Here is a 27,677-nt window from a genome sequence, read left to right as displayed (position 1 = left end):
AGCGCTCGTATCTTCCTTCGTTCGGAACGAAATTTGCCAAGAAAGGCCTCTGGCGGACGAAATGTTTTTTTATCTTGACTTGAAATTTCGGCCAAAACGCACGGGGTCTTGGGGGGTCTGTCGGCCAACAGACGAAGACATTTTTGGGATTTCGGCCACTTTTGGCCGAAGGACAAGGGAGTTCCACACTTCCACCGGCTACTCCACGGCCGAAACCTGCGTGGCATATGGTAAGAAGACTCAGAGGGCTGTATCTATGGGTGTTGACGGCGGGAGAGCGAGGTTGGGTCGGCGGGAAGCAGGGGAGGAGCGGGCGTGTCGTGTCGGTGTCGACGTCTGAGAATGTTCTGGGGTATGGGTTCATTACTTCACTGTTATATTCCCTCGCAATTGGCGTCCGCCGACACCACCGCACACGAACCGTGCGGGTCGGGGGCGGAGCCCCTGGAAAAATTTTGGTGGTGAACGAAGCGGCGGCAGTCTGTTTCGTCAATCAAACGAAGCCATTTTGAGGAATTCGGCCACTGATGCCGCCCCTGCCTTCGTAAGATACGAGCGCTGGCCTACTCACGTGCGTGTGTGCCCTCGTGCTCGTATGAGTGCGTGTCCGCTTGCATGTGTGCCTGCAGTCGTACCTGCTTGCGTGTGTGCCTATCTGCCTGATTGCGTGCCTACCTGGCTGTGTGTGGGCCTGCCTGCCTGTGTGTGTCAGCAGCGTGTCTGCCTGCCAGGGTGTGCTTGCCTGCTTGTTCAGTGCGGCCAGTCCACGCCAGCCCAACCTCTGACAGCCATATACACCAGCTGCGTGGACCTGCTCGACCTGAGTGGATTCAGTTTAGTTTGGGAATCCAGAATCCCTGCGCCAGAATCCCTGCTCCAGCTCGTTAAAACATGCTCGCACGTTCACATGCTCGTGTATGCGTAAATACGACGCAGCTTCACCGTCTCTACTGCTCGTCCCAACTCGTCGAACCCCCAAACGTCGCAGACCACACACGATCCCACACTTTTGACTAACCGTCATGCGGACCCGGCCGCCGGCCCGCCTCGCATGCCACATCTCATTTACTGCAATGAACGGACACATGCCGTAAATGCTGGTGAGAACCTCCGGAAGAAATGCATGTGCTGGCTCAAACAGTGTCCCGCGGAATCGAACTGCCTCTTTCTCCGTTGACGCGCACCACCTGCGTCCCTTACGACGCTCCAAGCCGTCCTTTATTCTCTCCACTCGATCACTCACACTGTAGCGCATCGCATCGCAAGAAGTCAGGATCACTAATCCTTCCCTCAGCCCACACGCACGACAACCACACGCGGGCCACTGCAATGGGCCCACACGTGCGTGCCATAGCCAGCCCAGCAGTGAAACGTGCCATTCCAAAGGACGCAGTCCAAACGCGATGGCCCCCACGGTGCATGCCTTGTCCTGTCCCACATTTGTGAAATCAAGCAATTGTAGGGTCCTGCGCGCGTCTGCATGATAGTGTCCCCAAACCCCACTTACCCGTCGCATCCCCTTTGCATTCTAACACTACAAGTCCGGCGTAGCAAACATCCGACAAACTCGAGTTCCGCGGGCAACTCGCATGATCCATGCGGTACTACGGCATTTGGACGAGCACACTCTAACAAGGGCGCGGTGTGCGGCAGGTACACGTGCCCATAACATCCTCCCACATCACGTGCCTCTGCTGCAGCACGCAGGCAGGCAGCAGCGAACAACAACAGAACCAAAAGGCCCGGCTCGCGGCGCTTGCACCATAACCAGCGTGGGTTCGCAGCAGAGGACCGCGCACCACCAGGCAACGCATCCGTGTGCAAAGGAGGAGGCGATATGATCAACACGCATCGTGCACCTGAAAAGGCGCCCACCAAGTAAGGGCATAGCAAATAGGCATCGCCACATTCGCCGCCACAGGCGTTTGTGCATGTACACGAACCACTAGGATGACAATCTCCATTACGGCATCTACATTTAGTCTTTGGCAGTTGAGAACATCTTACACAGCACCCAAAACAAACGCTGGCGCCTCTTCAAAACACCACCTCCATCACCGCGCACGTGTACGGTAGTAGCACGAGATCTCCGCACGTGTCCAAACGATGAGCGCCGGCAATGCGGCTGACGGCCATAACACCCACATTTTCGCCCGAACCTTCCCAACAGCACGCCCCTCTTTACAACAGCGGTGTGGTTAGGTCGCTGTTAGAGCCGCTGGCGGCGGTGACGTTCCGGCGCGGCCGCCGCGGCGCCGCCGTCCCGCGGCCAGCCTCATTACCCTCCAGATCCGATCCCGGCGCCGACGTGACAACCACCACCGTGACCATCTGCCCGGACCCCTCCAGATCTCCGCCTCCGCCTCCGCAACCGTCGTCAACATCACTGCTGCCCGTACCCGCCAGCCGTGCCGCCTCCGCCTCCGCCTCGGCCCGCTCCTCCGCCTCCGCGCGCGCGTCCTCCTCGCGCTCCAGGCGCAGCCACTCATCCACCCAGCGCGCGCCCAGCAGCGCCCCGCACACCGACACCAGCTGCAGCACCGACATGCCCAGCACCACCACCTGCAGATGCAAGCACACACGCATCATTCGGTGTGGGTGTGCGGTGGAGAAACACGCGTAAGATGCAGCGATACCGAAGTCGGGAAGTCGGGAAAGGAGGACCCCAACACAGTCGAAAATACGGGTCGTACAGGCGCAGGACATAGTACTGCCTTGACCGGCTTCATTGTGAATCCTGCGCCCCTGCCCTGCCCCGCTCTCACCATGAGAGCCCCGTAGCCCATGCGTGTGTGCTCGGCCAGCCAGGGCACGGCGGCGGGGCACAGCGTGGAGGCCAGCCCGGCCACGGAGCTGAGAATGCCGTTGGTGAAGCCGTCCAGCTGCAGGTGGTCGCCTGGGGGAAGGGAGACGGGAGAGGAAGGAGGAAGGAGGGGAGGGCATGAGGGCATGCGTGCATGAGTGAGCGAAGTGGAGGAGGGGTGAAGAGAGGCGGTGTGTCCTGTGCATACAACGGCTGAGGCGTCGGCGATGGTCCCCGTAATCAGCTGCCTTCACCCGCCTCCCGCTGGCGTTGTAACCTTTGCAGCAGCGGTGTCAGAACATTTGCAACGAACATAGGCACGCAGTGCGCTCACTCGTGAGGCTGACGGTGTTGGCGAAGCCAGTGGCACAGCCCACGCCCACCAGCGACACCACCACGTACAGGGCCCACATGGGCAGGCCCGCAGCGAAGGCCGCCGGCGCGGCTGAGGCAGCGACCGGGAACAGAATCTGCGGGGGCGCAAACAATGAGCGTCATGTTGTGTTTTCACGTCAGCACTCAGCAGCTCCGGCGGCCCACGTGCCCACAAGATGAAAACCGCATACGCACGCCCGGCCCAATGAGCCGCCTGTGCGGGGCACATACGGTAACATGCATATGCATGCGTGCGTGCACAAAGACCTCTAATACATGCGGCGCTGTCATGGCCGCACGCAGTGCGCTCCCGCACCCAAACCCGCACCTGCGGCAGGCCCGCCACCGCGAGCGCGCCGCCCGCCACCGCGAAGGGCGAGGTGATGAGCAGCACGGAGGAGGCGTGCAGGAAGGGAGCCACCGCCACGCCCGCTATGCGCGTGCCGGTGAAGGCAGCCCAGTATGCGGCGGTCACAGCCTGTGGCAGCAGGGTTCGCAGGGGTTACTGGGCAGGCGTGCTAGCGACATGTGCATGGAATTGAAGGCATGTGTGCAGAGAACGCGCGGCAGAACATGAAAAGATAGGGCCAAGGACGAGACTGGGGCCAGGACTGTTGCGCACCTGTGCGCCGGCCTCGTCGAGTCCCACCGCGCGGCGACAGTAGGTGGTCACCCAGGCGCCGAAGGAGGCCTGCAAGCAGGAAGCGGCACATCAGCATGGGCCGTGGTACGAGACTGGAGTCCCACACTAGCTCCCAAGCAGCACGTGTGCCTCACTTGGACATCAGGCCACGCACACGGCTGCCGACCCCCGCCTGCCACGCACCACACGCCGCAACGTACGCTGCGCAGGCACGCACCTGCGTGGAGATGTTTGCGAACAGCAGCACCATCACCGGCCCCAGCACCGGCCAGCCCATGCTCAGCTCGTGCATGTACCGCCGGAACAGCGCCGCGGTGGGCGACACCGGCTTGCGCGGCGGCTGGTGCTGCTGCTGCTGCACCTGCACCTGCTGCTGTCCCTGCTGCCCCTGCTGGTGCTGGTTGAGCTTGCCGTGCGGCGCCGAGAGCTTGCCGTCCGCAGCGGCCTGGCTCTTGGTTGCGAGCTGCGCAGCCGCCGTGCGCAGCAGGCTCTCGCCCTGATGCCGGTTCTGCTTGCCCTGGCGCGAGTCCTGGTCAGGTGCGCCGGCGCCCACCTCTGTGGTGGCTGGCGAGCAGGGAGACAGCACGCTGCCAAAGCCGCCGCGGTTGCCCGCTGCGATGCTGGCGGCCGCGGCGCGGGCGGCCGCCTCGCCCTCACTGTCGCTCGCGGCGCCGCCCGGGTGGGTGACCGCGCCGCCGCCGATAATGCCGTCGGCCGTGACATTTGCGCCGCCGCCTCCGGCGGCGGCCTTGCCGACGGCGGCGGCCAGGTCCGCGACCGTGATGATGGTGGTGGTGGTTGCGGTCCGTGCGCCGGAGGCGTCAGCGGCGTTGGGGCCGTCAGACAGGATGGCGGCGCTGCTGCCGCTGCCCCACGTGGAGCCGGAGGCCGCGACGCCAGCGGAGGCGTTGGCTGTGGCGGCGGTTGCAAGGGCCCGAGCGGAGGCGCTCGCGTCCACGCCTCTGTAGGCGGCCCGGGAAAAGAAACGTTGACGTATGCCCCAGTGCACGCAGGCAGGGCGCTACAAGCACATCCAATAAGAAATTAAAGAGCTACCATACTAGCATCCGCACGCACGCACGGCTCACCCCATGTCCAGGACCGACGATGAAGAGGTCGAGCGGCACGGCAGCGGCGCACTACTGGCCGCCACGGCGGCAGCGCTGCCACTGCCTGCAGTTGCGGCGCGCTTGCCGCGGCGCCTGCGGCTGCTGCTGCGCTGCGTCTTCAGCGCCTGTCGCTCCGGGTCCGCGTGCGCGCCCTGGTGCTCTTGCTCATGGTCGTGGTGGTGGTGGTGCTCGGGCACCGGCGGCCGCTCCGGGCTCGGCAGAAGCGACGTCCACAGGCAGCACGCCGCCGCGCCGGCAGCCACTATGTAGTAGGCTAGGGCCGAGTCGCCGCCGTGCAGCGCGAAGGGCCCAAGGTGCGGGCCGGCGTCGTTGGCGCCGCCGGCGGCGGCTCCCGAATCGGGGTCGACGGTGTCGGCGTGGCCAGCGATGTCCGCGAGGACGGGGGCGAGGAAGCAGCCCACGCCGAAGAGGGCAGAAGCCAGATTTAGCCAGGCGCCGTGTGAAGACGGGTAGTGCCATAGAATGAGCGCATTGGAGCCTGTAGGGGCGTGGGTGAACAGGAGGGCGTGCAGCAGGCGAGTACGCCAAGTTTGCAAGTACCGTAACATATCATGCTGGCGTATGATGCAGTCATTCATGTGAACCCGGCGTACCCGTGGTGATGGCGTTGAAGGTGAGGGCCGCGCAGCAGTATATGGCGGCGAGTAGCGGAAGCGTGGCGCAGTGCGGCAGCAAGCAGAACGCCACGGCCTGTGTGTGATGTGGGTTGAGAGGTGTGACCGTACATTCCGCAGCGCCTCATAGGAATTCGAGTGCACGTAATCCCAAGGCCTACTCGGAACAATACGCAGAGACAGCCTCAGCTTGTAGGGCCCAAGGTATGGGCCGCGCCCGCACCTGGATGGCCTGAGCCGTCGCTATGACGTTGTGCCCGGGCAGCTTGTCAAGCAGCCATCCCGCAGGCATGCCACCCACAAGCAAGCCGATGCCTCCAAGGCCCACGACTGCGGCCAACACGGGCGGGGGGGGGGGGGGGTCAGAAGCGTGTGGGGGTTCGCGGCGCCGCGCAGGCGAAAGGTCTCGCTCCGTCTTTCACTTTGCTCAGCCCCTCGGGCAAACACATTCGCTATTGTATATATGTATATAATACTATGCTACCTTGAGCAAGGCCAAACGTGAGCAGGGCGAGGTCCCCCGGCTTTAAAAACCACTATGTTGAAAACCACTCAACTCACCAGGGCCCAACGCCGACTCCGTGCTTGTTACTTGACGAGCGAGAGACGCTGCTGTGGGCCCCAACAGGTTCAGCTCCACGCCAAGAACCAGAGAAGAGACGCCATACAATATCCCATGCGCCCACGACGGCTTCTTGGAATGCTGCCTGGTCTCTAATGAAGTCGCCATTATTGCGTCTACGCCGTGGAAAGCGCTGGCTTCAGGGCGGCACAGCGCTCGCGACTCGGCGCACCGGCCGTCGCGAACCGTTCGTCGGCCTTCGCTCGCCGGTCGACTGAGCCAAAGAGCGGCCGACTGGAACCAGACACAAAAAGGGAAAGTGCGGGTTTGTTAGAAGCCGGCGGCGGCCTCTTTTTGTCCGGCGGGAGAAATTGCTTCGCTCAAAGTCGGAAAGTTGGTTGCGTCCTCGTGTATGGCCGCCTGCTTGCATGTGGGGCAGATAAGCAAGCATAAGATGGCCTGAGAGCCCGATGGGCCCGAGATTGCCATGTGACAGGGGCCACATGCGCGTGCCGACCGCCTGCCCGCGTCGCCTCTCCCATCCCTCGCCGGCCCCCACCTACAGGACTCTCCGCCAACCTGCCCCTTACCCGGTCGAAGATGGCCCCTCGCGGCGTGGGTACGGCGTGCCCCCGGTTGTCGGGCTGTCCCTTCACTTGTAATCCGCATCCTTACCCGGTCCCATCGCACAGGGCCCCAACGCCCCCATCCGGGAAGCAGCACTCGTTCAGAGCCTTGCTCGTCAATCGTCATGTAAATCTCCGCTGCCTCCATATGGAAATAACTGTCCCCTCTGTAACATCCGCATTCATATGGAAATGGAAGAACCCAAGTCACGACTCTCACAAGCCCATGTACCCAGCGTCATGTTCGCTTGTGCGTGTTGCGTTCTTTCAAGCATATCAATATTCACCCACGAGCCGCGCGTGCCTCCTTACCCGTCGTAGGTAATGCGCCTAACTGCTACCCGGCTTCCCTCCCTGACTCCTCCCCTGATTTGCTGGTGGTACTTTTGGTTACATCTTGGCGTCTTGCGCCATTGCTGAACACCGCTAACTACGAGACCAAGCGAATAACAACGCACGATCTGTGGCAGGTGAAAGGCCACAACCTGGGCGAGCCTTCGCCTACATCAGGCATGTCTCCTTCCCTTCCCGTCCCTGCCATCCCTCATCTATCTACAACACCACGCAATGAAGAGTTACCCAATTTAATACACGCCTCCTAACAAGCCTCGCTGGGGGGACGCCTCCTAAAAACGTTCACCATCTAGCCAGCGAGAGCACCGGCACCCCACTCCTCGGGTCCAGCCGCTCGTCTGCCGCCCCACACAGGGGAATTCAAGGTTGTTAAGCCACACACTTGCGCAAACCGCTCAATCATAAGCTCGCTATTGCCAAGCGCCTTGCTGCACCCATGCAGGCACGTCAGGTAACTTCAAATGCACTGAAACCGCCACCGCGCAGGAGAAAGCCACGGGTGAAGGGCCGGGAGAAAAGAAGGGCTGCTGCGCCGCAGCCGCTTACTTGACCAGCGCCTTCTCCGCAATGCCGACCAGGCGATCGGGGTCCAGCAGCTTGTGCTGCAGGTGGTCGTGCATCTCATACGACCAGTACCACTGGCGGCCGATGATCTTGACGGTCAGGCCTACAGCGGTGACAGGGGAAGCAAATTTAGGGGCGCACGAGACGTGTGCGTAGGGGCCATTGCGGTGGTGGCTACGCTGGTAAAAGTTGTTATGATGGATCTGTTTCGTGGAAAGTGATCATACCTGGCCTCTCGGTGTGCTGGTCCAGCGAGTAGATGAGGGTGAGCGAGGGGATGGCGATCATCACCACGATCAGGGTGGGAATGATGGTCCAGATCACCTCCATGGTGGTGTGGTGGGTCAGCTTCTCCGGCTTCAGCACCTTGGAGTAGTGGAACTTGGTGATAATCTGCGGTAGGCGCAACCCAAGACCCGGCAGCCGGAGCGCACTTCAGTGTACTGTACTCGCTGCACGGAAGCGCGGCACGTACGGCTGCACCACGTCGAGCTATCTCGCCAGCGTGCAACTAGCTCAATTACAGGCGCTGCCCCACCTGGAACATCATGTAGAACACCAGGGTCACCACCGTGATCAGGAAGAAGAAGATGTCGTGGTGCAGGTCAATCATGGCCTGTCGGAGGGAGAGCCGTCGGATGCATGTCAGCGCAAGTCATGTGTGCCTTGAACATGATTGACAAGTTGGGCGGCGCTGCGCCTATACATTCAGCTAAAGCCCCAAGGAAGATACAGAAAGCGACGACGCAAATCTGCATCGACGCGCCGCGATTGCCACAGCCGCTGCGCCCCTGCTCTGCACAGCAGGCCTCGCGCGCGTCGTGCCATGATGACACGCCATCCACCATCCACCGCCCAGCTCTTGACTCGTCCCGGATTGCTGCTCCACGCCACAGCTTTACGCCCGGCGCACCTGAGCAGTGGAGGTGGCCGTGTCCTGGAACAGCAGCTGCCAGGGCTGGGGCGAGTCGGCCGCCGCGGTGGTGGTGGTCAGGCCCAGAGCGGCCGCCAGGGCAGCAGCGGCCTGCACGCGTTATATAGTAGGTAAGTGACTGGTGGCATACAGCTCCAGCTCCTGCCGCTGGACCTGGCGCTCGGGGCAACCAACCCTTCCCTGGCAACCGCCGGCTGTCATCACCCGCCTTGCTCCGCAGAGCCTGTATGCATAGCCTCCACCCCATCCTCTACGCTCCAGCATCCTCCCCACCTTCAGGACCTTCTTCAGGCCAGCGTACTTGTCCGCGGGCTGGGCAGCCTCAGCAGCGCCCGCCGCGGCCGCGGCCGCGGGCTTGGCCGCGGAGGTCAGGCCGCGAGCAGCGAACGGCTTGCTGGGCGCCAGCGACATGCCGCCTGCACGTGCAATAGCCAGTCTCAGCGCCAGCCTTTTGTACGTCCTAATACACCAGCGCGCCAGTTGTGCTGGACTTACTGCCAATCAGGCCACGGCGCTTAGCGGCCAGAGCAGCGGCAGCCTCGCTCGAGAACTGAGGCACAGCCTGAAATCGAAGCATGCAAAGGCGATATGTGAGCGCACACGCGAGAAGGAGCGCCCTAAGCGAAATTCGGCCCAGCGCGCCGTGGAGGTCTGTTCGCACCTGTGCGACGCCCTCGGAAGCAACCACTTGCTGCAATTAAGAAATCACAGGCACAGGAGGCGGCCATGTCATCTACGCCGCGAACCATCAACACACCGGAACAGACTGCTCCTGTACCTGGACAGCAGAACCCTCCGCCTTGGAGGAGAAGAGCATGGCGTTCCATACCAGCTTGTTGCCCTCCTTCTGCTGGCTCTGCAAGCGGCACAAACACGCTCAGCGCTCCTGTCGGAACAAGTCGCGCTGCATAATGTCGACTGCTGCACGGACCCTGTCGCACCTGCAGCAGGTTGCTGCAAAACAGCTTGTTGGCCGAGAGGCCGGACTGGCGCAGCATGTTGCCTAGTTCACCGACAAATGTAGGGGTGTACCAAAAGTTTTTGCCCCCGGCCTGCAGCCCCTGCTAGCCTAGTGTGTGCTGGCTCAGAATTAAAACTAAATTAGCTTGCAGGCTGCCTGCAGCCTGTTACACCAGCACGCAGTAATTTTGCAATCCGCGACCGGGTGGATGCACCACGCCGCTGCAAACCCGTTAACCCGGCTTGCTGAGCATGTGAGCAATGATGCATCTTGAATTGCATGAACATTGCGGCAAGCGATGTCACACTGAGGCCAGCTTTCCACTGACACGTTGCCATCCACCACCCGCTTCAACACGACCCAGCCAACGCGGCCCACTTTGCTGCCAACCGCGAGCCCGATTGCCGCCGCATCACACTCCATTCTGCTGACCTGACCATTGGCCTGCTCTCGCACCGGTAGGGCAGTAGCCTGAGCCGGCCTTGCTGTACACCTCCCGCTCCATTCGCCTACTTCTTCTTCACCACCTTTTTCTTCACCACCTTCTTGGGCAGGTTAGCTCGTATTGCCTCATTCACCGCCTGCATCACAGGCCGGCTGAGCCGCGGCGTGAGCCGGAACTTGCGGATGTGCTTCTGCTGCTGCAGGAACGGCAGAAGCACCGTGGCACCCACGTCCCCTGCAGGCACATACCGTCGGTGCGGTTTTACACACAGGTTTTCTGTTGGAACCCTAGTTTTCGCCAGCGTGCAGACATCTGAAGACAAATATCATCAAAGTATGGAGCTACAACTGCCACATGCAAAGTAAGAGGACTGCGTGCGCCGCTCACCTATTGCGTTTGCGTCCAGGTCCACCTGGTTGATGGACTGGTTGGTGTTGAGGCAGTCGGCCAGCGTCTGACCGCAGGCAGCAGGGAGGGGGGCGATGTCGGGGTCAGCGGTCGGACCATACCACCATTGTACACGGGCACACGGGTCACAGCAGCCGATCCCGCTTGGCATGCAGGAACACGCGCCTCGCATTTCCCAAAAAGGCAACCCCTACACCTTCGCTGGTTGCAACCCGAGCCCCACTTAGGAAACCCCCGCACCTGCAGCGCGTCCAGGTCCTTGTGTTCCGAGTACAGCTCCACCGCGGCCAGCTGCAGCACCTGCAGGCGGCGTGGCGTGAGGAGGTGTGTGTGTGTGTGTGTGTGTGTGTGTGTGTGTGTGTGTGTGTGTGTGTGTGTGTGTGTGTGTGTGTGTGTGTGTGTGTGTGTGTGTGTGTGTGTGTAGGGGGAAGGGGGTTCAGGTCGGTCCCACAGCCTGGCGTGATTGCAGGTGCGCCGAATGCCCGAGTCATGGTACACACACGCACGCTCCGGATAGAGTGCCCACGGCATGGTTAGGCAATGCCCACTGCATGTGTGTGCAAGCCGACACTATCGACATGCGACACTCTGGCGTGCACCGCGCGGCACGGGACGGGAGTGCGGGGTCGCGCCTTGCCTTGAGTGAGGCGACGTGCTGCAGCCCGCTCGCTAGCGCGATCACGCCCGCCGCACACAGCGGGTTGTGACTCAGGTTCAGCACCGTGTACCTGTTGGCGGGATAAGAAGGAGTGGGGTACGAGTTGGCATGGCGAAAGAGGGAGGCGTGCCGGCGAGCCGGGACATTCCAAGCGTTGTTGGGCCATAGCGGAGGAGTTCTGCGAAGGGCCAGCTATGTAATGCATGGCCTTTCCCTTGGCGACTTCCAGCGGTGTCATTACGCTGTAATGATTCTGTCAGGACTACGATGCTGATCGCTGACTCACTTAGGCTGCACGTCAGCCAGCAGCTTGTTGGTGTCCGGCACCAGACTGGCGCCCAGCGCGGCGCCGCCCTCCGGGCCAATGCCGCAGTGCGCCAGCGACAGCTGCTTCAGCGGGGCGCACCTGCGCGGCGGAGCAGGGGGGGGGCAGTGGCGGTGCGTGGGGGCCCAAGATGCGTGGGCCAAACACCGGTTCCAAGTGGAAGGTGACGCAGGCTTCGAGGAGGTTCGGTGCAGGAGGAGGTTTATGGTTTGTGCCGCAGGCGGCGCTCACCGCTTAAGCCCGGCAGCCAGTATCTTGGCCCCCACGTCGCCGAGGTGGTTGTGGTCTAGCACCAGCACCTGCGGGCAGGGCGGTTGGCGGGGAGTGGCGGGGCGTGTGCGTGTGTGTCACAGCCTGATAGTTATTTCCCCACAGGCACATGCACAGACTCGATGGGTGCACAGTGCGATGAAGGCACGTTGGGATAGACGCCGCTAACATATTACCCGCCGGTCACGCCTACAGCCCTCTACCTGTATCATGTGCCCCTGTGCTCCGAGTGCTAACGCAAACTCCTTGAGAGCCTCCGGGCTGAAGGCCTGCAGCGCGGCAACATCAGCAGACAAGACTGATATCAGCATGGCACCCCGTCGGCTCGCAAGGTCACTACATAGGCATCAGGTAGTACCGCGAGCGTCGCACCGCGTCGCATACACAGTCCTGCGTGTTTCTCCCCCATTGCTCTCTTTCATAAGCATCAAGCCGTTCAGCAGGGAGGACGCCGGTCAGCCCGAGCACTCCGCACGGCAGCGGCTCGGTCACATGCGCCTCACTCACCAGTTGGGGATTCGAGTACAGCATGGGTCGCCCATTAGCGGGGTGGCGCGGAATCTGTTGGGCCAAGCATGCGCACATCCCGTCAGTCGACGTGGTCCTCAACATGCCCAAAGAATCTGACCTCCGCGCGCGCCCTTGATTCCCCAAAAAATCTCCATACAGCACCCGAGACGCGCCACTGGGCTGACACTGCCAAGCAGCCCTGTGCGCACCCTTCACGCACCTGCGCATCCGCGCCGCCGGCGTTGGCATGCCGCGCCGTGTTCAGGTTATCATACAGCACGGATGTGACGGCGGTGGAGGTGGACGCCATGAGGCTGGTCAGCTGCCGCTCCAACGAGGACAGGTCCAGCGCAGCTGCGGCGGAGAAGTACATACACACATGCGTATTCCCTACCCTTGTGCTCGCGAACACACATGCAGGGCATCATCAGCGGCAGCGGCGGTGGTCGCGGCGGCACAGTGACTGCCGTGAGCTGGGGACACCGCTCCGCTCGCCGCCGAGCCACCGCACGTGTCACATGCACTCCCGATCTCCCGGTCCCGGCCAGTAACATGCCGCATACAGGTGCGCTGGCCCCGTCCCAGCATCCACAGCCCCCTCGCCTTCCCACCACAACAGCGCGTGCCCCCTTCTCGCGCGCCTACCTGTCCCCGCCACTGCCTCCGGCTGCAGCAGCACCGTGTCCAGCGTCACCGCCTGCGTGTGCCCCAGCGCCAGCGAGGGCAGCTGGAATCCGGGGCCGCGAGTCACCATGCCGCCCAGCCCGTTGGCGTGGGCCAGATAGCGCTCCGGCCTGGGGCAGGAGCGTTTGCAGGAACGAGCACGAGGCCAAGTGGAGGTTCAGCGGACGGAGCGTGTGTGTCGGAGGACAGCCGCCTGGGTGCTGCCACGCAGCGGCACGGAGAGGCAGCTGTTGGCTCTACATGCCGGCACCGGGGCTGCTCCAAAGACCCCACCCACCATCGGTCGGCCGGCACCTGTGCACCGTCGTGCACCACCTCCAGCAGCCGCGGCTTGGAGCCCGTCCAGGTGCGGGTGGTGGCGCCGCGCAGCAGCTGTGACAGCGCATACAGACCCTCGTCCCCCAGGTTGCAGCCCCAGCAGGCAAAGTTCTTCACAGCGGCGTAGCCTTGGTGGGGAAGAGCAGGCAGGGAAGGTTAGGGTGAGAGATGTGGGTGGCGCGGCGGAGGTGACAAGGTCCCATTTTGCGGGGGTAACCAGGGCTGCGATGGCGCAGCGCGGAGTGGATGTGTGCGGGGTACGGCTCTGAGAGGGCGGGCTACCGTAACGTCGCCTTTGGCGAACCTATGCGCTGCAGACCCCCCCAGCTCCCAGCTCGCAGGCGCACCTGCCATGGCGTCCAAGACCGCGCATATGGAGCCGCTGGTGTGCTGCGGCCCCCGCAGCGATACCTGCAGCGGCGTACGGGATCGGCGTGGCTGCAGCGTGCCGTTCCGCACAGTTTCCTGCAGACCGGTGTGCCTCCAAGGCACCTGCCATTTTCCTAGCGTCTGTTTCACCCGAGCATCACACCAGCCCAAACATCTTGCCATAATACGGCGCAACTAAGTCTGCTTAAGGATATGCTGCCGACCGACCTTCTCCAGGGGCTTGAAGTCCAGCAGTTTGGCTTCAACCTCCTCAGTCAGAGGCTTGTCGACGGGCACCGCGTACCGCTTGCAAGCAGCTTTATACATGTTCAAAAATGCAGTGAGCTCGCTAGCTGCCTTGACTGCGATGCAAAACACAGGGAATGCGGTCGTGCCACATGTCAACACTACGCTGCATAGTGGAAGAGCGGAAGCACTCCCCACAATGCAGTGAGCAATGCTGCTCGGACGCACTCTGCTTCGGCCCCTTCTCCTTCTTCGGGGCCATGGTTGAGACTCTTCCGTGAGTTTCAGGCCTTAATGGTGTTTAAACAACGTCGTATGACGTATTACTGAATCCTGAGAGATTAGAAACTTGGCAGACTAGAAAGGCTTGTCCAATTCTACAGTAAATTGTTGCCTGAGAGGCAGTGGTGGGTGTATACAATGGAGGGCATGACCAACGTTATCCATTTATATGCAAGGTCTGTGCGGGGAATACCCGGGAAGGGCCAACCCTGGCCAACCCGTGCCGCACTCCGGACGCCCCCGGAAGGGGGTTCATGTGCCCGCGGCAGGGGGAAAAAGGGTAAGAATCCCGCAGACACACCCCACCCTTCACATTGAAAGAGCTTGAGGAGGGCGTTCAGAATCCACTTCCAGAATTTATGATCAGTATAGCAATTGCGGAGATATGAATGCGGATGTTACAGAGGGGACAGTCCCAGCACCCGATGACGCCGAGCCATCACATGCTATCGGGGCCCAACTTGACTCCACCAACCCCGACTTTGCTGCAAACCCTCCCGCGGTCAAAGTCCGTGTGACTCCGCACACAGTGAGTCCTAGCCAAGCCTCAACCCGCCAGAGCCCCACCGCTGTGCCTCAACTGCCTCAACGCCACAAGCCTAGGCACCGGTGTGCCGGGAATCGTCCAGGCCGCAGCACACACGCACAGCGCACGCACTAACCAGGGCGCAAGCGTCCAGGCACTAGAACGGTCGCCCACACGTGCGTCCTGCCCACACAATAAGCCCCCAACCACCCACAACCTCTCCAACTTCCAGCCAGCCAGCAACTTGTCGGTACAGTAACGCCGGCGTTCGACCAGCCATGCACTTCTGCTCTGCCACTGCAAACTGTTTGCTGTCTGCTTACGGGTCTGGGCATCGGCTGCACCCTACGGGACCTCGCCAACCTGCCTTGAACCCTGTCCCATCACACACCCACAACCTCTCACGGTGAGGGAGGCGGGGAGTCAGCGTCATACGGCAAGCGAAATACCATGCCTTCACCAATAGCCCGAGATATGAAAGGATGCGCAGACGGCACAGTGTCCCAACCCTTTGGCCTGATACCCAAAGTCACAAACGTCTGAAGACGACCCCAGAAGTCAGCTACGACGGCAAGTCCAATGCTCCAGCACCCGGGCCGACGGCAGCTTCGCTCGCGCCGCCAGCCCGGCCATAACCATACGCTGCCGACCAAAGTCCAGGGCAGACATAGCAGCGAGACACACCACATCCCACACAGGTGGCGCAAGCCCCGCAGGCGGGCGCACTACCACAACTCCTCACGAGAGAAGGCACTTAGAGCATCCTCTGGCATGAAACCCATAGCCATCCCCATGTATTCCCGCAGGGACAGCAGTCCCAAACCAGTGACGCCGATCCCCATCCTGCGTGTCCACCCCACACGCCCAACACGGGTCAACAGCAACGCCGCGCGCACGCTCGCTAGCATGCCGTGGAAACGCCCAGCAAGCGTTGGCGGCCACACGCCACAGTGCGTCCTTATGATGATTCTCCCATTTCAGCGACCACAAGCGGGCCAAGGTGCACACGAAGGCCCCCGCCGCCAGGGCAGCCCCCACCCCCGACACACCCGCGTCGCACACATACCGTATTGCAAATGCTTAGCCTTCAGGGCGGCTAACTGTGGAGCCATTTGTAGCACGGTCCCCGCCTTCACCGTGTAGGCAGTGAGCAGGATGGGCGGCCCCCCGCACTGCAACCAGCCAAGCCCCCGCACCACCTGTTGCACCGACTCCGCCGTAGCACTCACGATGTCGGCCGCCGGGAGCGGCAGCGCGGCGGCAAGCTCCCGAGCCAGCTGGGCGGCACGCGCGGCGGCAGCCCAGCCAGCGGGGAGAAGGGCCACCGCCACCGCAAACCGGTCGGCCGCCTCTTGAGGCGACGCCGGCCCCGGCAGGGGCGACGGCAGGCGCGCCCGCGTACTCCAGTGCAGCACCCGCCCCCACACAGCAGTCACATACATTTCCACACACGCTTCACCAAACCGGGAGCCCCACGCCCAAGGGCGTGTACATGCCTGCCGCAGTTCGTTCAGGCCGTCATGCGCTGCAACCAGCTGGCCCACACACGCCAGTCCCGGCAGAGCGAACAAATCCGCGAAAGCCACTAGAGATCTGGGCCCTCAAAGTCGAGGGGGTCGTGGCCCGAAGGTTGATGCGTCGGAAACTTTCGTCTGGGCCTCGTAAGACAGCCGGGCAAGCCCAGGCCGCTGCCCAAAGCATGTAATGAAAGCTTTTAAAGGTTGGGGAATGTCAGGAGCCTGCCAGAAGGCGAAGGGCGACTGCCCGTCAACACATGTTGGGTTGGGATGTTTGGGTGAGGCACGTCTCGCCTGACCAGAACGTGCCTCAAGTCGCGGACCGGTGCTTGCGCGCCGGAGGCAAACGCATGTATATGTACCATGTGTAGGTAGATCTCGTAGGCATGCTTTACATGGGTGCAACTGAACGGTCGCAAGTCGTTCACAGCATGTTGACAACATGGGTGTGGTCAAGACGTGCCCTGCGAACTCCCCGCCTTTACATGTTAACAGGGCTCGCTGAAAGCAGTCGTTAGAAACCATCCTGGAAGAAAACAGAGATGATTTTGGGGGTGTACGGCACGGTCGGTCGTCGGTCAGGGGGGTTCGGCAGGTTCTGCAGGGTGGGGTCTGGAATTCTTGTTCATCCCCTACCCCTTCCCGCGTTCCCCCTATGCTTGGACTTGCGCAGCAGCACAAGTTACCGCATGTGCTGGCATGTACAAGAACTGTAATTTCAGGGGTACTGGAGTAGTGGAGTAGATCGGAGCAAAAGCCGCGGCGCTGCTGGCTGCAACGCTACGTCAACTCTCCTCGGGTTCCTGGCGCATGTGCCATACTCGCGTCTCTCCTCTGCCCCGCACAGCAAGTCTAGTCTCCCACTCTCCCCCTGCAACGGCATCCGCACTGGCTCATCTGTCTTTTCGGGCTCCTCATTCCCGGCCCCCACTGTCCATCTGTGCTGCCCAACCCAACTGGCACAATCTGTCTTCTCCCACCCTGCCACCCATCTGCACGATCTGTCCCTCCCGTCCTCTATGTACAACCGAACGCGCACAGCCCCCCCATTGACATTCCAGCTTGAAGGCAGGGAAACTTGTAAATGCTCACTGCCAATTCAAATGCATCCCCCAACACACCTTTCAAGGAAACACCGGTAGGAGGACAGCTTCATGGCTGTGTGTTACAATACCAGTTGCGTGTGTTAGTCACGGCTGTTGAAGCGCGGCCGTACCCATTGTCATTATATATACCATGATTCCACCTTTTGAGACTAGCTCGCAAAGTATCACAGAACCCACATCCTGTGTCTGCTGCGTCCTGCACCCTTGCATGAACGAGGGCACCGGTACTGTGATCAAACGTAGAACTAGCCTGCACAATGCGCCCTACCCACCGACAAGCAATGCAATTTATTACTACACATCCGAGGCCACCTCCAATCTTTGCCCGTATACCTGTATCCGCCTGCGCTGGGGTAAAAGCTCCCTACTTCAAGGCCCCACCGCAGCCCACACGCATCAGCAGACCGTCCATGTCGCCACTGTATATTTATGAGTCATAAAAGCATGCGCTGCAGGGCCCAGGATGGGCAAGCGTCAGGCCCCACAATGCTTTCTGAAATGATACCATACTCCGGGCCGGCAGCAGCCTTCCTGCGGAAGACCCGTTGCCCACGGCTGCAGCCGTGCGTCACAGCAATGCTCCAACAGTTCCATGCCCCAATTGCAGCGACTGCGTTCCATAGGCTGCTCCATGGCCATGCTCCAAAGCGCCAAAGTGCGCAGACATCATCCAGGCCTTATAACTGCTGGCAGAGAGGCAGCCACAAGCGGTCTGCCTTTTTAACCAGCACCCCACCAAATGCTACCACGCTCCATTCCAAATACACAAGAGGGGTTTCTCTGTGTCGCCAAGGCCAATATGCGCGCATCAAGTGCTGGTTAAGGATATGCAGAATCACCGAGCGCTTCAGGAAATCACCGTACGTCATTACTGTTCACACCGATGCCGTCATGGTGACCCTGCCAGGTGCACACAACTCCTCATGCAAGCTCCCTCTGCCCCTGTCGTACATTCTAAGCAGCCAGGCTGTTGCGCATCGCATGCCGGCTCCAGCAATCAGTGCGACGGCCAGAAGCCCTTCCAACCGCCCCGTTGTATGAAGACTACCCACCTTCCCGCTACGTTGCGCGGCATGCACGAAGTCAACAGCTTACGAAGAATCACATTGCAGTACTACATACGTGGCGCACGCGCGCCTCAATCCGCACACCTCAAGTGCAGCCTTGCCCGCCGGCTGCCGGGTGCTGACCGTGCCGCCCCAGTCAGTCCGGCGCCCCATACGCTCCTCTCCGCGAAGCCGACCGCTTGCGCCACCGCGCCACTCGCCACGCCGCGCTTCGCTGGTCGTGCCGCATGGTCCAGCTGCTCATCCACCCACCCGCCTGCTCAGCCAAGCTGAGCCGAGCCACCACCTGCACGCTGCCGCTTCATCAGTCCTGGCAGTACGCCATGTGTGTGGCGTCGCCGACGGGGTCCGGCCCCAGCACCTCGTCGCCGGTGCGCAGGTCGCCGCGCTTGAGCGCCTCCAGCTGCGCCTCCAGCAGCTCCTTCAGATGCACGAACGCGGGCCGCTGCGAGGGCTCCGGGTCCAGGCACAAGCCCACAACACGCGCGAACTCGTGCGGCGCCTTGCGCGGGAACTTGGGGAAGCTCTCGCGCGCCGCGAAGCCGCTGGGAAGAGAGCGGTACGACATGCAGCTGTGGTACATCTCCCACCTGACCAGGTATTGAGGAGGAGCAACGGCAACGCGATGGGATCGGGTCAGCAAGGCGCTAATCGTCAGGACATGGAGCCGGGTCGGGGTGCGGTGGCCGGGGGGCCGTGCAAGGGGCTGCTGGACTGCGGAGGGCTAGCGGCATTTACAGTAACCCGTTTGACTGCTGCAAGTTAAAGACGAAGCGTCGTAGGAACTCCGAAGGGCGAGGTTGCCGGCAAACCACTTGACTAGGAGCTCTCATGGAGCCCCGTCCCCCCCTGTGGCCCACTCACATCATCACGCCCATGGAATACACGTCCGCCGCCTTGGTCATGTTGCCCCGCGCCAGGATTTGCGGACACGTGTAAAACGGCTGCAGTACAAGTGGAAGGGAATGGAGGACACGGCGTTAGCTTTGCGTGCCGGATACCTCCACCTGCGTGCTCGCATCATGCCATCAGGACACAAGAGCAACGGCCAATGTCCATCGGGCTGCAGAGTTGATGATTCGCCCCGCTCACCGTGCCGCGCCGCATGTTGCTGATGTGACTCTGGTCGGCATTCATCTTGATGCTTAGACTGTAAGTGTCACAGGCGCGAGATGGATGGGACCATGAGAGATTTAGTGAACAGATGAGGCGTAAACAATGTCCCGCTATGCCACCGCATGGCTGTTGCGCTCCTTACCCAAAGTCTGCAATCTTGCAGACGGCGCCGTACTTCTTCGTGGGGTCACGCTTCAGCAGCACGTTGTTAGGATTCTGCGTCCAGGTTGCAGAATTTCAAAGGTCAGTGCAGCCGTTGTCGAACCTTACCGCAGTGCAGGCGCCTTTCATCCTTTGCCGCGCAACACGCCTGTCAATTTCAATCTATGGTACACGAAGTTGCTTACCAAATCCCCGTGCACGATGTTTCTTTCGTGGAGGTGGCACAGGCCTCCGCACAGCTCCACGGACGTGTCCAGAATCATCTCCTGCGAACATGAACGTGAGAGGCGTGGCCATCCAGTGCACCAACTTAGGAGTAGCTAGCAGCGTGCCGCATACAGCAAGCAGACAATAAGAGCATGATGCCAACACTGATGGTTCTAGCCCGGGTGGAACCCCTTGCGCACCATGCGCGGCTCGTCCTTCTTCGCGTCATAAAACTTGCGCTTGAGGATAGCCATCCGTAAGGAACCCTGAAGCGTGCATGTTCAGTGGCACAATACACGCCTTAGTAAAGGACAACGCCAGCGCCCTACGTAGCAATGAGAGTCAACCCATGCCAGCCTGGTTGCACTGCCACACATAGTAAGGCGGTAAATCAGAGCCGTGGCAGCAGTCCACATGCCAGCTGCCAACTCACCCCATCGCAGAACTCCTGCACTAGGTACAGCTTCCAGTCCAGCACCGGCCGCTTGTCCACAATCTTCATCCCTGGCGTGCCGTTGGCGCCGTTGCCACTCCCGGGGCTGTCAGTTGACGGCACGCCTTGCACCCTGCACATCGCCAGACAAGGACACCTTTCACAATCAAGAGGGACCCTTACATGGCACGCAATTGTAAATCCAGACCCAATTTACATAGGACACGTGCTTACGTAAGCGGCTTGATGTCGTACGAGTACGTCGTCACCACGTTGGGCTGCGGACATGGGCAAGATTTACTGGGTTAGAGCGACAACTCGAAAGCTGGGCACATGCCTGCTAATGGTACAGCGCTACTGTCAGCCTAAGCACAGGAACATACGCAAGCGTCACGGCACGGCACGCGAAACGACGGTGCACGTGCCGCCGCAATTGTAGCTTCGGGTCCAGCAGTGCTAAGACTCCAAATTTGAGCTAGAGCTACAGGACTCACGTGCGCCAGCGAGGAGGAGATGGCCGCCTCAAGGATGGCCCTGTGCTGCGCCTTCTCGCCGCCCGCCACCCGGTCCTGGAACGTAATGGTCTTCACCGCCACGTTCAGCCCCTTCCACTGGCCTGCACGGTGCAGCGCAAAACACAACCGAACAAATGCGTCAAGCCGATGGCGGACCCTGCCTTACAGTTTCGTCCATCTGCTGGCAAGGTGCTGCATCCCCGCAACTAGCCATGCAGCTGCTACCGCCTGCTGGACGCACCTCTGTACACCACGCCGAAGCCTGCGGTGCATAGTGATCACACACCAGCAGCGGGTTGGGCTGTCAGTCCATGCCAAACGCATCTGGTATAAGGCAGCTAGGCGCAGCACCCAACATACGTACGGGGGCTGACCCCACGGGCTGACCCGCTGCCCACTGCCCTCTCACATGTGCCCAGCACACTCACCGCCCTGGCCAATGACCTCCAGAATGCGCAGATGCTGGTCATCCATCTCCTGCGTAAGGCTGGCCATCATGGCGTTCAGCACCTCCAGCGGCGGCCGGTCCACCTGCGGCGCCGAGGAGTCGTCGCTGGTGCCCTCGCCCTGCATGCCGGTCGCCCCGGCAATCGCCTGCAGCGCGCAACGGCCACATGAGACGCAAGCGCTGATTTCATAGCCACAGGCGCAAACCAGGACAGGCCGCGCTCGGCATGACAGTCGGCAAAGTTAGGATCCTAAGTGCCCACCCACGCGACCAGGGACACCTGCGCCTACTGATCACGCACCTTAACGGCCGGCGACTGTGGGACATTACCGCTGCCTGTGGCGACGGGATGCTGGCCGCTATCTCCCGGATGGCTGCTGCCGGTTCCGAAGCGCGTGCCGTTGCCGTTCGTCGCCTCCGCGTCACCTGCGCCAGGACAGACCAGGCTCTTGCTGAATCGCAGCTGCACTTTTGCGCGTTGCGCTTGACACTGTCCTTGCCGGGCCCTGGTGACATTCCCTTCTCGGCCGGCCTGCTCACCTGAATTATTGCTGCTCTTCTTGTCGGACGCACCGCTTTTGACAGCCTCCACCTCTTGCTTCAGCTTCTTTACAGTCCGCGTGTATATGACGACGCCCACCAGGGCGACGAACAAGACGCAGCCCACCACAATCAGGGCCACCTGCCAGCCCGCCAGGCTGCTCTCGCCGTCCGAGGACCTTGCATTTGGCGCTGCAGGAAAACGTTGTGCACAGGCAGACCGTGAACACCGTGGAAGCCAGGCTCAGACGATAACAAGCCCGCAACACGGTCGTGCAGCAACGCTGGACAGCAGCCTGGAAACGATATGCAGATGCAAGTGCGCCATACCTTGGGACGCGGGCGGGGACGGTGGGTCATACACGTTGTTGTACAGGATGGTGACGCCCGGCGGTGGCCGGAAAGTCACCTCCGTCTTGTAACCATGCCAGCCCCACCCAACGAGGTCCTGGTATGTCACGCCATTGAGCAGCACGCTTGTCCTGCAGGCGGGAAGTAGGTGTGCAGCACATGTTGGGGCAGGGGCAGGGCCAAACGCGCTTCGCCATCTGGAAGCACTTCGGCTACCAGACGGCCACACGTCCCTATCATCCCGATACCTGCAGCTTGTTGACCCCCGCCTCCTCCGGGCGTTATCACCCCCCCCCGCGGTGCCTTTCCCAAGTGCCGCTCACAGGTTGTAATCAATGTCGGACCCCAGCACCATGCCCGAGCCGCTCATGGTCGTTCCCAAGTGCTTCGCGGCGTCACTGTAGATCTGCCGATACTCCGCGTACGTCACCGATATGCTAGACTGGTTCATGAATAACAGGGTCGCCGGGCACGAACTGCGCGTGGGGCAAAGAATCACGGGAGGGGAGCACGTTATGCGACGCCGCACCACATATGAAAGCTTGCGACCCTACCAGCCGCTCAAGGCCTGCCGAACCCCTACCCCACGCATGAGGAATCAAGGGCCCGCAGGCCCCTCCCTCTTCCTCTGCAGCTCCCCCACTTGTGCATGCCCGCGTTCTCGCTCCCCTTCCGGCACCTTCCCCTCCTCTCCGCGCTCACGTGTTGCGAGCCTGAATGTTGGTCACGTAAACCGTCACGTCAGGCAGGTTTGCGCCCAGGTGAGCGCCGACTGGTGCGCTGCCGCTGGGCTGCGGTGTCTGCGTCTGTGCCATGGCATTGGGCAGATTCGCCATCCAGAGGCCCTGGACGAAGACATAAATTTCGGGGGCGCAGCCCGTCACCACCAGGAACTTCTGCACCCGCTGGAAATCAATCCATGTCGGGATGCCCAAGTTGGTCTGTCCAACAAACATCACTGGCGAGCTGACTGCAAAGCCGTTCACTGGCCAGCCCGCTCGGGTTGGGTCGATTGTGATGTTGCGCAGTATGAACAGCGCGGTGGCATACTGCGGCTTGGTGTCCTGCACCCTCCGTAGCACGCTGATCAGGTCGTCGAGGGTGTACACCGCGAGCTGCGTGATGCCGGGCGGGACCGTGAGGCTGAATTGCAGGTTGGGATTGTCGGGAACGCTGTTCACGAAACCCGGGGGCGCAGCGGCCGTGATGCTGAAGTTGTATAGGTCCATGCCAATGCCACGCAGCTGCGCGAAGTTGATGCTGTCACGGTTCGGTGCCGTGCCGAGCTGCAGCGTTAGGCGGGCAAAGGCAGCAACATCAAGACGGTTATATAACAATCGTGCGACCGTGCTTGGCACTGGCAGACGGGCATGAGGGTTGCATCGCACTGCTTCCAAGTGCTCCCGACCAAAAGGCACTTGCCGTTATGTACCATAACCCGATCCCATCCCATTGCATCCAAAGCGCCGCGACTAGGAACGGAGGGCAGCGCACCTTGACGATGGACGTGGCTGACTTCAGTTGCTGCGCCTGCTCCGAAACCGTTGCCACGTCCGTGGTCACCACGAGTGACCACAGCGTAAAGTAGATATACTCGCTTTGAGTCAGCGTGAATGTGGCGTTCCGCATCGTGAGTTGCGTGCCGTCAGGATTCCTGTGGCGACAGGCAGCACACGTTGAATCTGTCACATACCGTCACGTCGTACAGGGAGCACACTCTCATGAGCAAAAGCAATGGCCACAATGAGTAATCTGTGAAGCACTCGTATTTCATACCCTTTAGGTTTGCACCTACCGTGAAATGTTGAAGAGCCAGGCCTGTGCAAATGCAAGCATGGGGTTAGTGAGCAGCATCGCCAGTGTCAACGCGGAGCCCACCCCAGGCCTAGGCCAAGAACCCACCGGCAGTGATAAGATAGGTAAGATGCCCAGGTCGCCGAGTGCGCCGCGCAGTGGCCCCATGTTGAGCAGATGGACGTTCTCCATTACAACCATGAAGCCTGGTGCCACCGTGATGTAGGTTGACGCCCTGAGCAGCAGCAAGGGTGCTAGAAACATTAATAAACGCCTGCGTTTCAGATATGCACGAGTTCCCAGACGCTTGCGGCTGAACCCAATAACACCCGCTGCTTTCCTGCTTACCCTTCCAGATCGATGACAGTCAGAGACCCGGGCTGGCCTCGCAGGGTCGTGTTTCGCGACACTGCAATGGGAAGGACAGTAGCAGCTCAAGAGATTTTAGGATGCAAAACGCCCATCGCTTCCATCCGCCCAAACCCATCACCACCGGGCCGAACTGCCTTCCCACAGCGCCTGCCCCGCGCCTGTGAGCAATACCCCGCCCGTACCCTCGACTCGCACCTGAGAGGCCCCTTGACCAGTACCATGCGCTGGCCTTCAGCGTAATGTTCACATTGACCAAGATAGTCATCGGGGTGGAGCGGCCGCCCATCGCTGGCGTCCATTGACTGTGGGGTTGGATTAGGGCCGATGAGAAACGGTGCGTCGGACGGTACTTCGCAACCGTGCCTTCCGCGTCCCCTGCTGAAACCCCGTGAAGGATCCCGTCCACCCCATTTCCAATAGTCCTTGCCCCACACCTCAACGCTAGCGTGCCTCTCAAGTCCGTTCAACACGCGCACCTTAAGACGAGGGCGTTAAATAGGCCAAGCCCCGATGTCAGCACTGTGGTCGTGGGCACACCAGACCCATCGAGCTGTACGCCCGGAACGTCACAGGTGAAGTTAACCCTGTTGTAGCTCCAGCCTGAGCGGGTGTAGGGCCCGGGCACGTACAAGTACCCAGTCCCTCGCGGCCATGTCGCCGCAATGCTGCTCTCCAAGAGCAGCTGCACCGTCAAGCAGTCTGTATTCACTGTAATGCTTTCCAGGATGACCTGAGCGGCATTTATCGCTGGAAGCGCAAGAAACTTATCGGGCGAAACTTCAACTCTGGCCTGCAGGAGCGCCAGGTTCTGCAGCGCCAGAACCTGGGAGCCTGTGTTCAAACGATGCAGCTGGGTGTCAGGAACGACGTGCTCTTCGGTCAAGGTCACGGTAAAAAAACGTCAATGCCAGCGTCCCTCACCAGCGGCCCTGATTATATCGGACAGGAAGCCAGAAGACAGAGCGCCATAGCCGTTCACTCCACCCGTCATATTGACAGCCACATAGGACGACGGTGGCGTCCATGGTGCGCTCGCGATGAAGCAAGGTGAGCTCAAGACGACTACCCGAGTGCTGCCAATATCGACGCCATCCAGCGTGCATGCCGTGTCTGCTCTGCTAGCCACCGCGAAAAGAAGCAGGCTGCTAGCGAAGAGGCTGAGAAGGCGCCCCGCACACACGGGCCCCCACCGCGCTACCATATTTCTCTGTATCACTTCATGACGTCCCCGAAGGAGTCAACGCGGTTAAGCTGTGCGGCCAAGAAGGCTCACTCAGGCAAACTCAAGTGTTCTGTTGAACCTGCTAGGCAATGTAAGCATGTGTCAATACACCTAAAATTAGTATCACGCAGGAGCAAGTGCAAGCGGACTGCATTCATGTGTTGTTCGCGAGGTCACACAATGCGAGCACACAATGGCTTCTCGCTCAAATTTGCTGCGCGCCCGACGGAAGCGTAATGAAGCTAATTGTCTCAGAGACATGCGCCGGCGGGTGCCTGGCGCACCGGCGAACCGTGCCACCAGTGAGGGCAGCCTTGAGGCAGTGAAGCACAAGGTTGAGGGCGGCTGCCTGCCATGTCAGCCCGACCAACAACCTATGTCCTGTTCCCACAGCACCCTGCAGTCCCTCTCGAACATCCAGACAAATGTGGGCAAGTGCACATCATCCGTACTTGCGTGTGCCGCTTAAAGCAGAACTGTGCCTGTTGATGCTGCTTTTACTCCATGCGTTGTATGCAGGTGGCCAACCTTGTGGAGGAGGTGGCTGCTGCGCTGTCGTCGCACACCGTGGCGGCGTTCCTGGAGCTGGAGCTGGAGGGGCTGGGGGAGATGCAGGGCCAGGCACGTGGGGAGGCGGCAGCGGCTGACAAGTGGCCGGCACGGACGGCAGAGAAGGCGTCGGCGTTGTAGGCGGCACGCCCCTGACGTCCAGGGCATATATTGCTCGCGACCCGCGTCAGCAAGTCCCTCTTGTTTACCACTGCAATCTGAGCGGCTAGGTATGGGAGTGTGGAGCAGCCGTTGTCACGACGCGTGTTTTGCAGAACGCCGGCAATCCCAAGCTGATCGTGCCTTAAGAGGGTACTTGGCGTGTGTTATTGCCGTACGTTGCTTTGGTGCAAAAGCGTAGCGGTCGGCATGACATGCGTTAAAAATCGTAAGATGTTCATGATTACGATGTGCGGAACTCGCGCCTGGGTGTAGCGGGGCCAGGGACAAAGCTGGGGGGAATCGCGTAGCCACGCAGCGCGCGTGTGCCCTCCAGTCGGTTGCCAGAGATTTGCGTCATGTTCAGGCGTGCCTTTCAGGCGAGCTGCATTGATGACAGTTACTCGCCTGGATGTTGTAGTGAACCATTAGATCAGCCAGGTTTGTCTGTGAGGACTTCTGGGCACTCGGGGATCATGTACGTTACAATCACTGGGGCGTTCAGAGCGCATTGGCGGCCAGTCAGGACTGCGGAACGCTGCTTGAACTGTTTGTGCCGCGGCCGGGTGATAAGGACCCAAACCGTTCTTTGAGTTGCAGGACTGCCAACTGTTTCATGTTTGGCATGGACAAGAGATGGCAGCATGGGGCTGCACGCATCTGGTCCGCCCCATGACTATGTACAGCAGCTTGCTGCTTGCAACCTGACCATGTCAAAACATTTGCACACAGCCATAGCGCGGCCCTAGCTGGGAGTTAAAGAACGTGTCGTCACCACCGACTACAGTAGGTTGAAGGTGGTGCAGCAATGTACGCGTGGCTATGTTGGGTGGATGCGTTTAGTGAGTCACTGGCGTTCGGCGCCGTGAGGCGTGACCAAGCCTGTCGTATCCATTCACACATACGACGGTATGGTCTGCAGCAGGTGAGGGCGGGGTATGACATGGCCGTCAAGGACCTCTCCTGGTCTGGTGTCAGCATTCTTCAGTCCCCTAGGGATCCAGTCATGACGCACGGGCAGATGCACCCTGGAAACGATGCATCTGACTATCAGTTCGCACGCAGAACCACAAAGATTGTAGGCCTGCATTCTGGTTCTCATTGAGAAGATTGTTGATCCGTTATCGCCGCTGCAGCTAGATTCAGATGCTCTGGTCTATGGCGCTCCGACAAGTCCTAGTACCCCAATCACGGATGCTGCATGCTGTCGTGCCGGTTCGTGGCCCCTGCCCCCTGGTTGGCAGGCTGACCGGCTCTGTCAGCTGCGCACGGGTACGGGCGCGCTGTGGTATGGAGTGATTGGATTCTTGGCGGCACAGGGGCACCCGTGGGGGGCACCCCACGGGGGGCACCCCACATCAGATCGGCGGAACACTCATCTGGACGCAGGCCCAGGCACTTTCCTTGAACCACTCCGCACGCATTCCTCTCGGGGTTTACCCCTGACCCCTGGCTTTCTCCGCTTCCCTTCGATGCGCCTTGCTTCGTGTCCCCCAGGGGTGTCCCCGCGGC

The 27,677-nt window shown here is 60.8% G+C and overlaps 5 protein-coding genes across 5 annotated transcripts; 1 reads left to right on the top strand and 4 right to left on the bottom strand.

Annotated features, from left to right (window-relative positions):
* Nucleotides 1–873: 873 nt before the first annotated feature.
* CHLRE_03g154400v5 (uncharacterized protein) lies at nt 874–6,566 on the bottom strand. Its single transcript, XM_043060569.1, has 10 exons — nt 6,127–6,566; nt 5,789–5,895; nt 5,545–5,641; nt 4,910–5,429; nt 4,039–4,783; nt 3,801–3,869; nt 3,507–3,656; nt 3,138–3,273; nt 2,766–2,896; nt 874–2,562 (listed from the first exon to the last, which is right to left on the bottom strand). The coding sequence occupies exons 1-10, from the start codon at nt 6,293–6,295 to the stop codon at nt 2,182–2,184; spliced, it is 2,505 nt and encodes an 834-aa protein (XP_042925698.1). The 5' UTR covers nt 6,296–6,566; the 3' UTR covers nt 874–2,181.
* Nucleotides 6,567–6,774: 208 nt separating this feature from the next.
* Nucleotides 6,775–9,686, bottom strand: CHLRE_03g154350v5 (uncharacterized protein). The gene is made up of 9 exons (XM_001697494.2): nt 9,547–9,686; nt 9,384–9,461; nt 9,267–9,296; nt 9,101–9,167; nt 8,879–9,021; nt 8,585–8,695; nt 8,210–8,287; nt 7,899–8,064; nt 6,775–7,774 (listed from the first exon to the last, which is right to left on the bottom strand). The coding sequence occupies exons 1-9, from the start codon at nt 9,601–9,603 to the stop codon at nt 7,650–7,652; spliced, it is 855 nt and encodes a 284-aa protein (XP_001697546.1). The 5' UTR covers nt 9,604–9,686; the 3' UTR covers nt 6,775–7,649.
* Nucleotides 9,687–9,744: 58 nt separating this feature from the next.
* Nucleotides 9,745–14,226, bottom strand: CHLRE_03g154300v5 (uncharacterized protein). Its single transcript, XM_043060568.1, has 14 exons — nt 14,028–14,226; nt 13,782–13,915; nt 13,532–13,595; nt 13,144–13,312; nt 12,828–12,976; nt 12,403–12,536; nt 12,180–12,233; nt 11,876–11,941; nt 11,634–11,701; nt 11,364–11,483; nt 11,057–11,147; nt 10,660–10,719; nt 10,399–10,465; nt 9,745–10,245 (listed from the first exon to the last, which is right to left on the bottom strand). The coding sequence occupies exons 2-14, from the start codon at nt 13,878–13,880 to the stop codon at nt 10,076–10,078; spliced, it is 1,311 nt and encodes a 436-aa protein (XP_042925697.1). The 5' UTR covers nt 13,881–13,915; nt 14,028–14,226; the 3' UTR covers nt 9,745–10,075.
* Nucleotides 14,227–16,854: 2,628 nt separating this feature from the next.
* Nucleotides 16,855–25,536, bottom strand: CHLRE_03g154250v5 (uncharacterized protein). The gene is made up of 23 exons (XM_043060567.1): nt 25,157–25,536; nt 24,712–25,066; nt 24,431–24,537; nt 24,212–24,272; nt 23,972–24,098; nt 23,865–23,887; nt 23,564–23,723; nt 22,772–23,355; nt 22,393–22,545; nt 22,049–22,200; nt 21,719–21,910; nt 21,480–21,604; nt 21,159–21,324; nt 20,972–20,992; nt 20,710–20,831; nt 20,450–20,493; nt 20,216–20,348; nt 19,983–20,048; nt 19,761–19,841; nt 19,556–19,629; nt 19,390–19,447; nt 19,162–19,241; nt 16,855–18,887 (listed from the first exon to the last, which is right to left on the bottom strand). The coding sequence occupies exons 1-23, from the start codon at nt 25,224–25,226 to the stop codon at nt 18,602–18,604; spliced, it is 3,240 nt and encodes a 1,079-aa protein (XP_042925696.1). The 5' UTR covers nt 25,227–25,536; the 3' UTR covers nt 16,855–18,601.
* Nucleotides 25,537–25,636: 100 nt separating this feature from the next.
* Nucleotides 25,637–27,352, top strand: CHLRE_03g154225v5 (uncharacterized protein). Its single transcript, XM_043060566.1, has 2 exons — nt 25,637–25,884; nt 25,977–27,352. Exons 1-2 carry the CDS (start codon nt 25,717–25,719, stop codon nt 26,145–26,147), a joined length of 339 nt encoding a protein of 112 aa, XP_042925695.1. The 5' UTR covers nt 25,637–25,716; the 3' UTR covers nt 26,148–27,352.
* Nucleotides 27,353–27,677: the final 325 nt, after the last annotated feature.

The sequence above is a fragment of the Chlamydomonas reinhardtii genome, chromosome 3 (genome assembly GCF_000002595.2).
Source record: "Chlamydomonas reinhardtii strain CC-503 cw92 mt+ chromosome 3, whole genome shotgun sequence".
NCBI lineage: Eukaryota > Viridiplantae > Chlorophyta > Chlorophyceae > Chlamydomonadales > Chlamydomonadaceae > Chlamydomonas > Chlamydomonas reinhardtii.
This window is presented reverse-complemented; position numbering and strand designations above follow the sequence as displayed.

Excerpts from the sequence above, each read along its gene's own strand:
- CHLRE_03g154400v5 (XM_043060569.1), bottom strand. The coding sequence starts at position 6,295 with ATGGCGACTTCATTAGAGACCAGGCAGCATTCCAAGAAGCCGTCGTGG. Across the intron at positions 5,430-5,544 it reads CTTCAACGCCATCACCACGG|GCTCCAATGCGCTCATTCTA; the intron begins GTACGCCGGGTT and ends ACGCCCCTACAG. Across the intron at positions 2,563-2,765 it reads TGGGCTACGGGGCTCTCATG|GTGGTGGTGCTGGGCATGTC; the intron begins GTGAGAGCGGGG and ends TTGCATCTGCAG.
- CHLRE_03g154350v5 (XM_001697494.2), bottom strand. The coding sequence starts at position 9,603 with ATGCTGCGCCAGTCCGGCCTCTCGGCCAACAAGCTGTTTTGCAGCAAC. Across the intron at positions 9,168-9,266 it reads CTTCCGAGGGCGTCGCACAG|GCTGTGCCTCAGTTCTCGAG; the intron begins GTGCGAACAGAC and ends CTTCGATTTCAG. Across the intron at positions 9,022-9,100 it reads GCGCCGTGGCCTGATTGGCA|GCGGCATGTCGCTGGCGCCC; the intron begins GTAAGTCCAGCA and ends TTGCACGTGCAG.
- CHLRE_03g154300v5 (XM_043060568.1), bottom strand. The coding sequence starts at position 13,880 with ATGTATAAAGCTGCTTGCAAGCGGTACGCGGTGCCCGTCGACAAGCCT. Across the intron at positions 13,596-13,781 it reads ACTTCAAGCCCCTGGAGAAG|GTATCGCTGCGGGGGCCGCA; the intron begins GTCGGTCGGCAG and ends ACGCCGCTGCAG. Across the intron at positions 11,484-11,633 it reads CTGGCTGCCGGGCTTAAGCG|GTGCGCCCCGCTGAAGCAGC; the intron begins GTGAGCGCCGCC and ends TCCGCCGCGCAG.
- CHLRE_03g154250v5 (XM_043060567.1), bottom strand. The coding sequence starts at position 25,226 with ATGACGGGTGGAGTGAACGGCTATGGCGCTCTGTCTTCTGGCTTCCTG. Across the intron at positions 20,349-20,449 it reads TACGACATCAAGCCGCTTAC|GGTGCAAGGCGTGCCGTCAA; the intron begins GTAAGCACGTGT and ends GGCGATGTGCAG. Across the intron at positions 19,242-19,389 it reads GCAACATGCGGCGCGGCACG|CCGTTTTACACGTGTCCGCA; the intron begins GTGAGCGGGGCG and ends CTTGTACTGCAG.
- CHLRE_03g154225v5 (XM_043060566.1), top strand. The coding sequence starts at position 25,717 with ATGCGCCGGCGGGTGCCTGGCGCACCGGCGAACCGTGCCACCAGTGAG. Across the intron at positions 25,885-25,976 it reads TCTCGAACATCCAGACAAAT|GTGGCCAACCTTGTGGAGGA; the intron begins GTGGGCAAGTGC and ends CGTTGTATGCAG.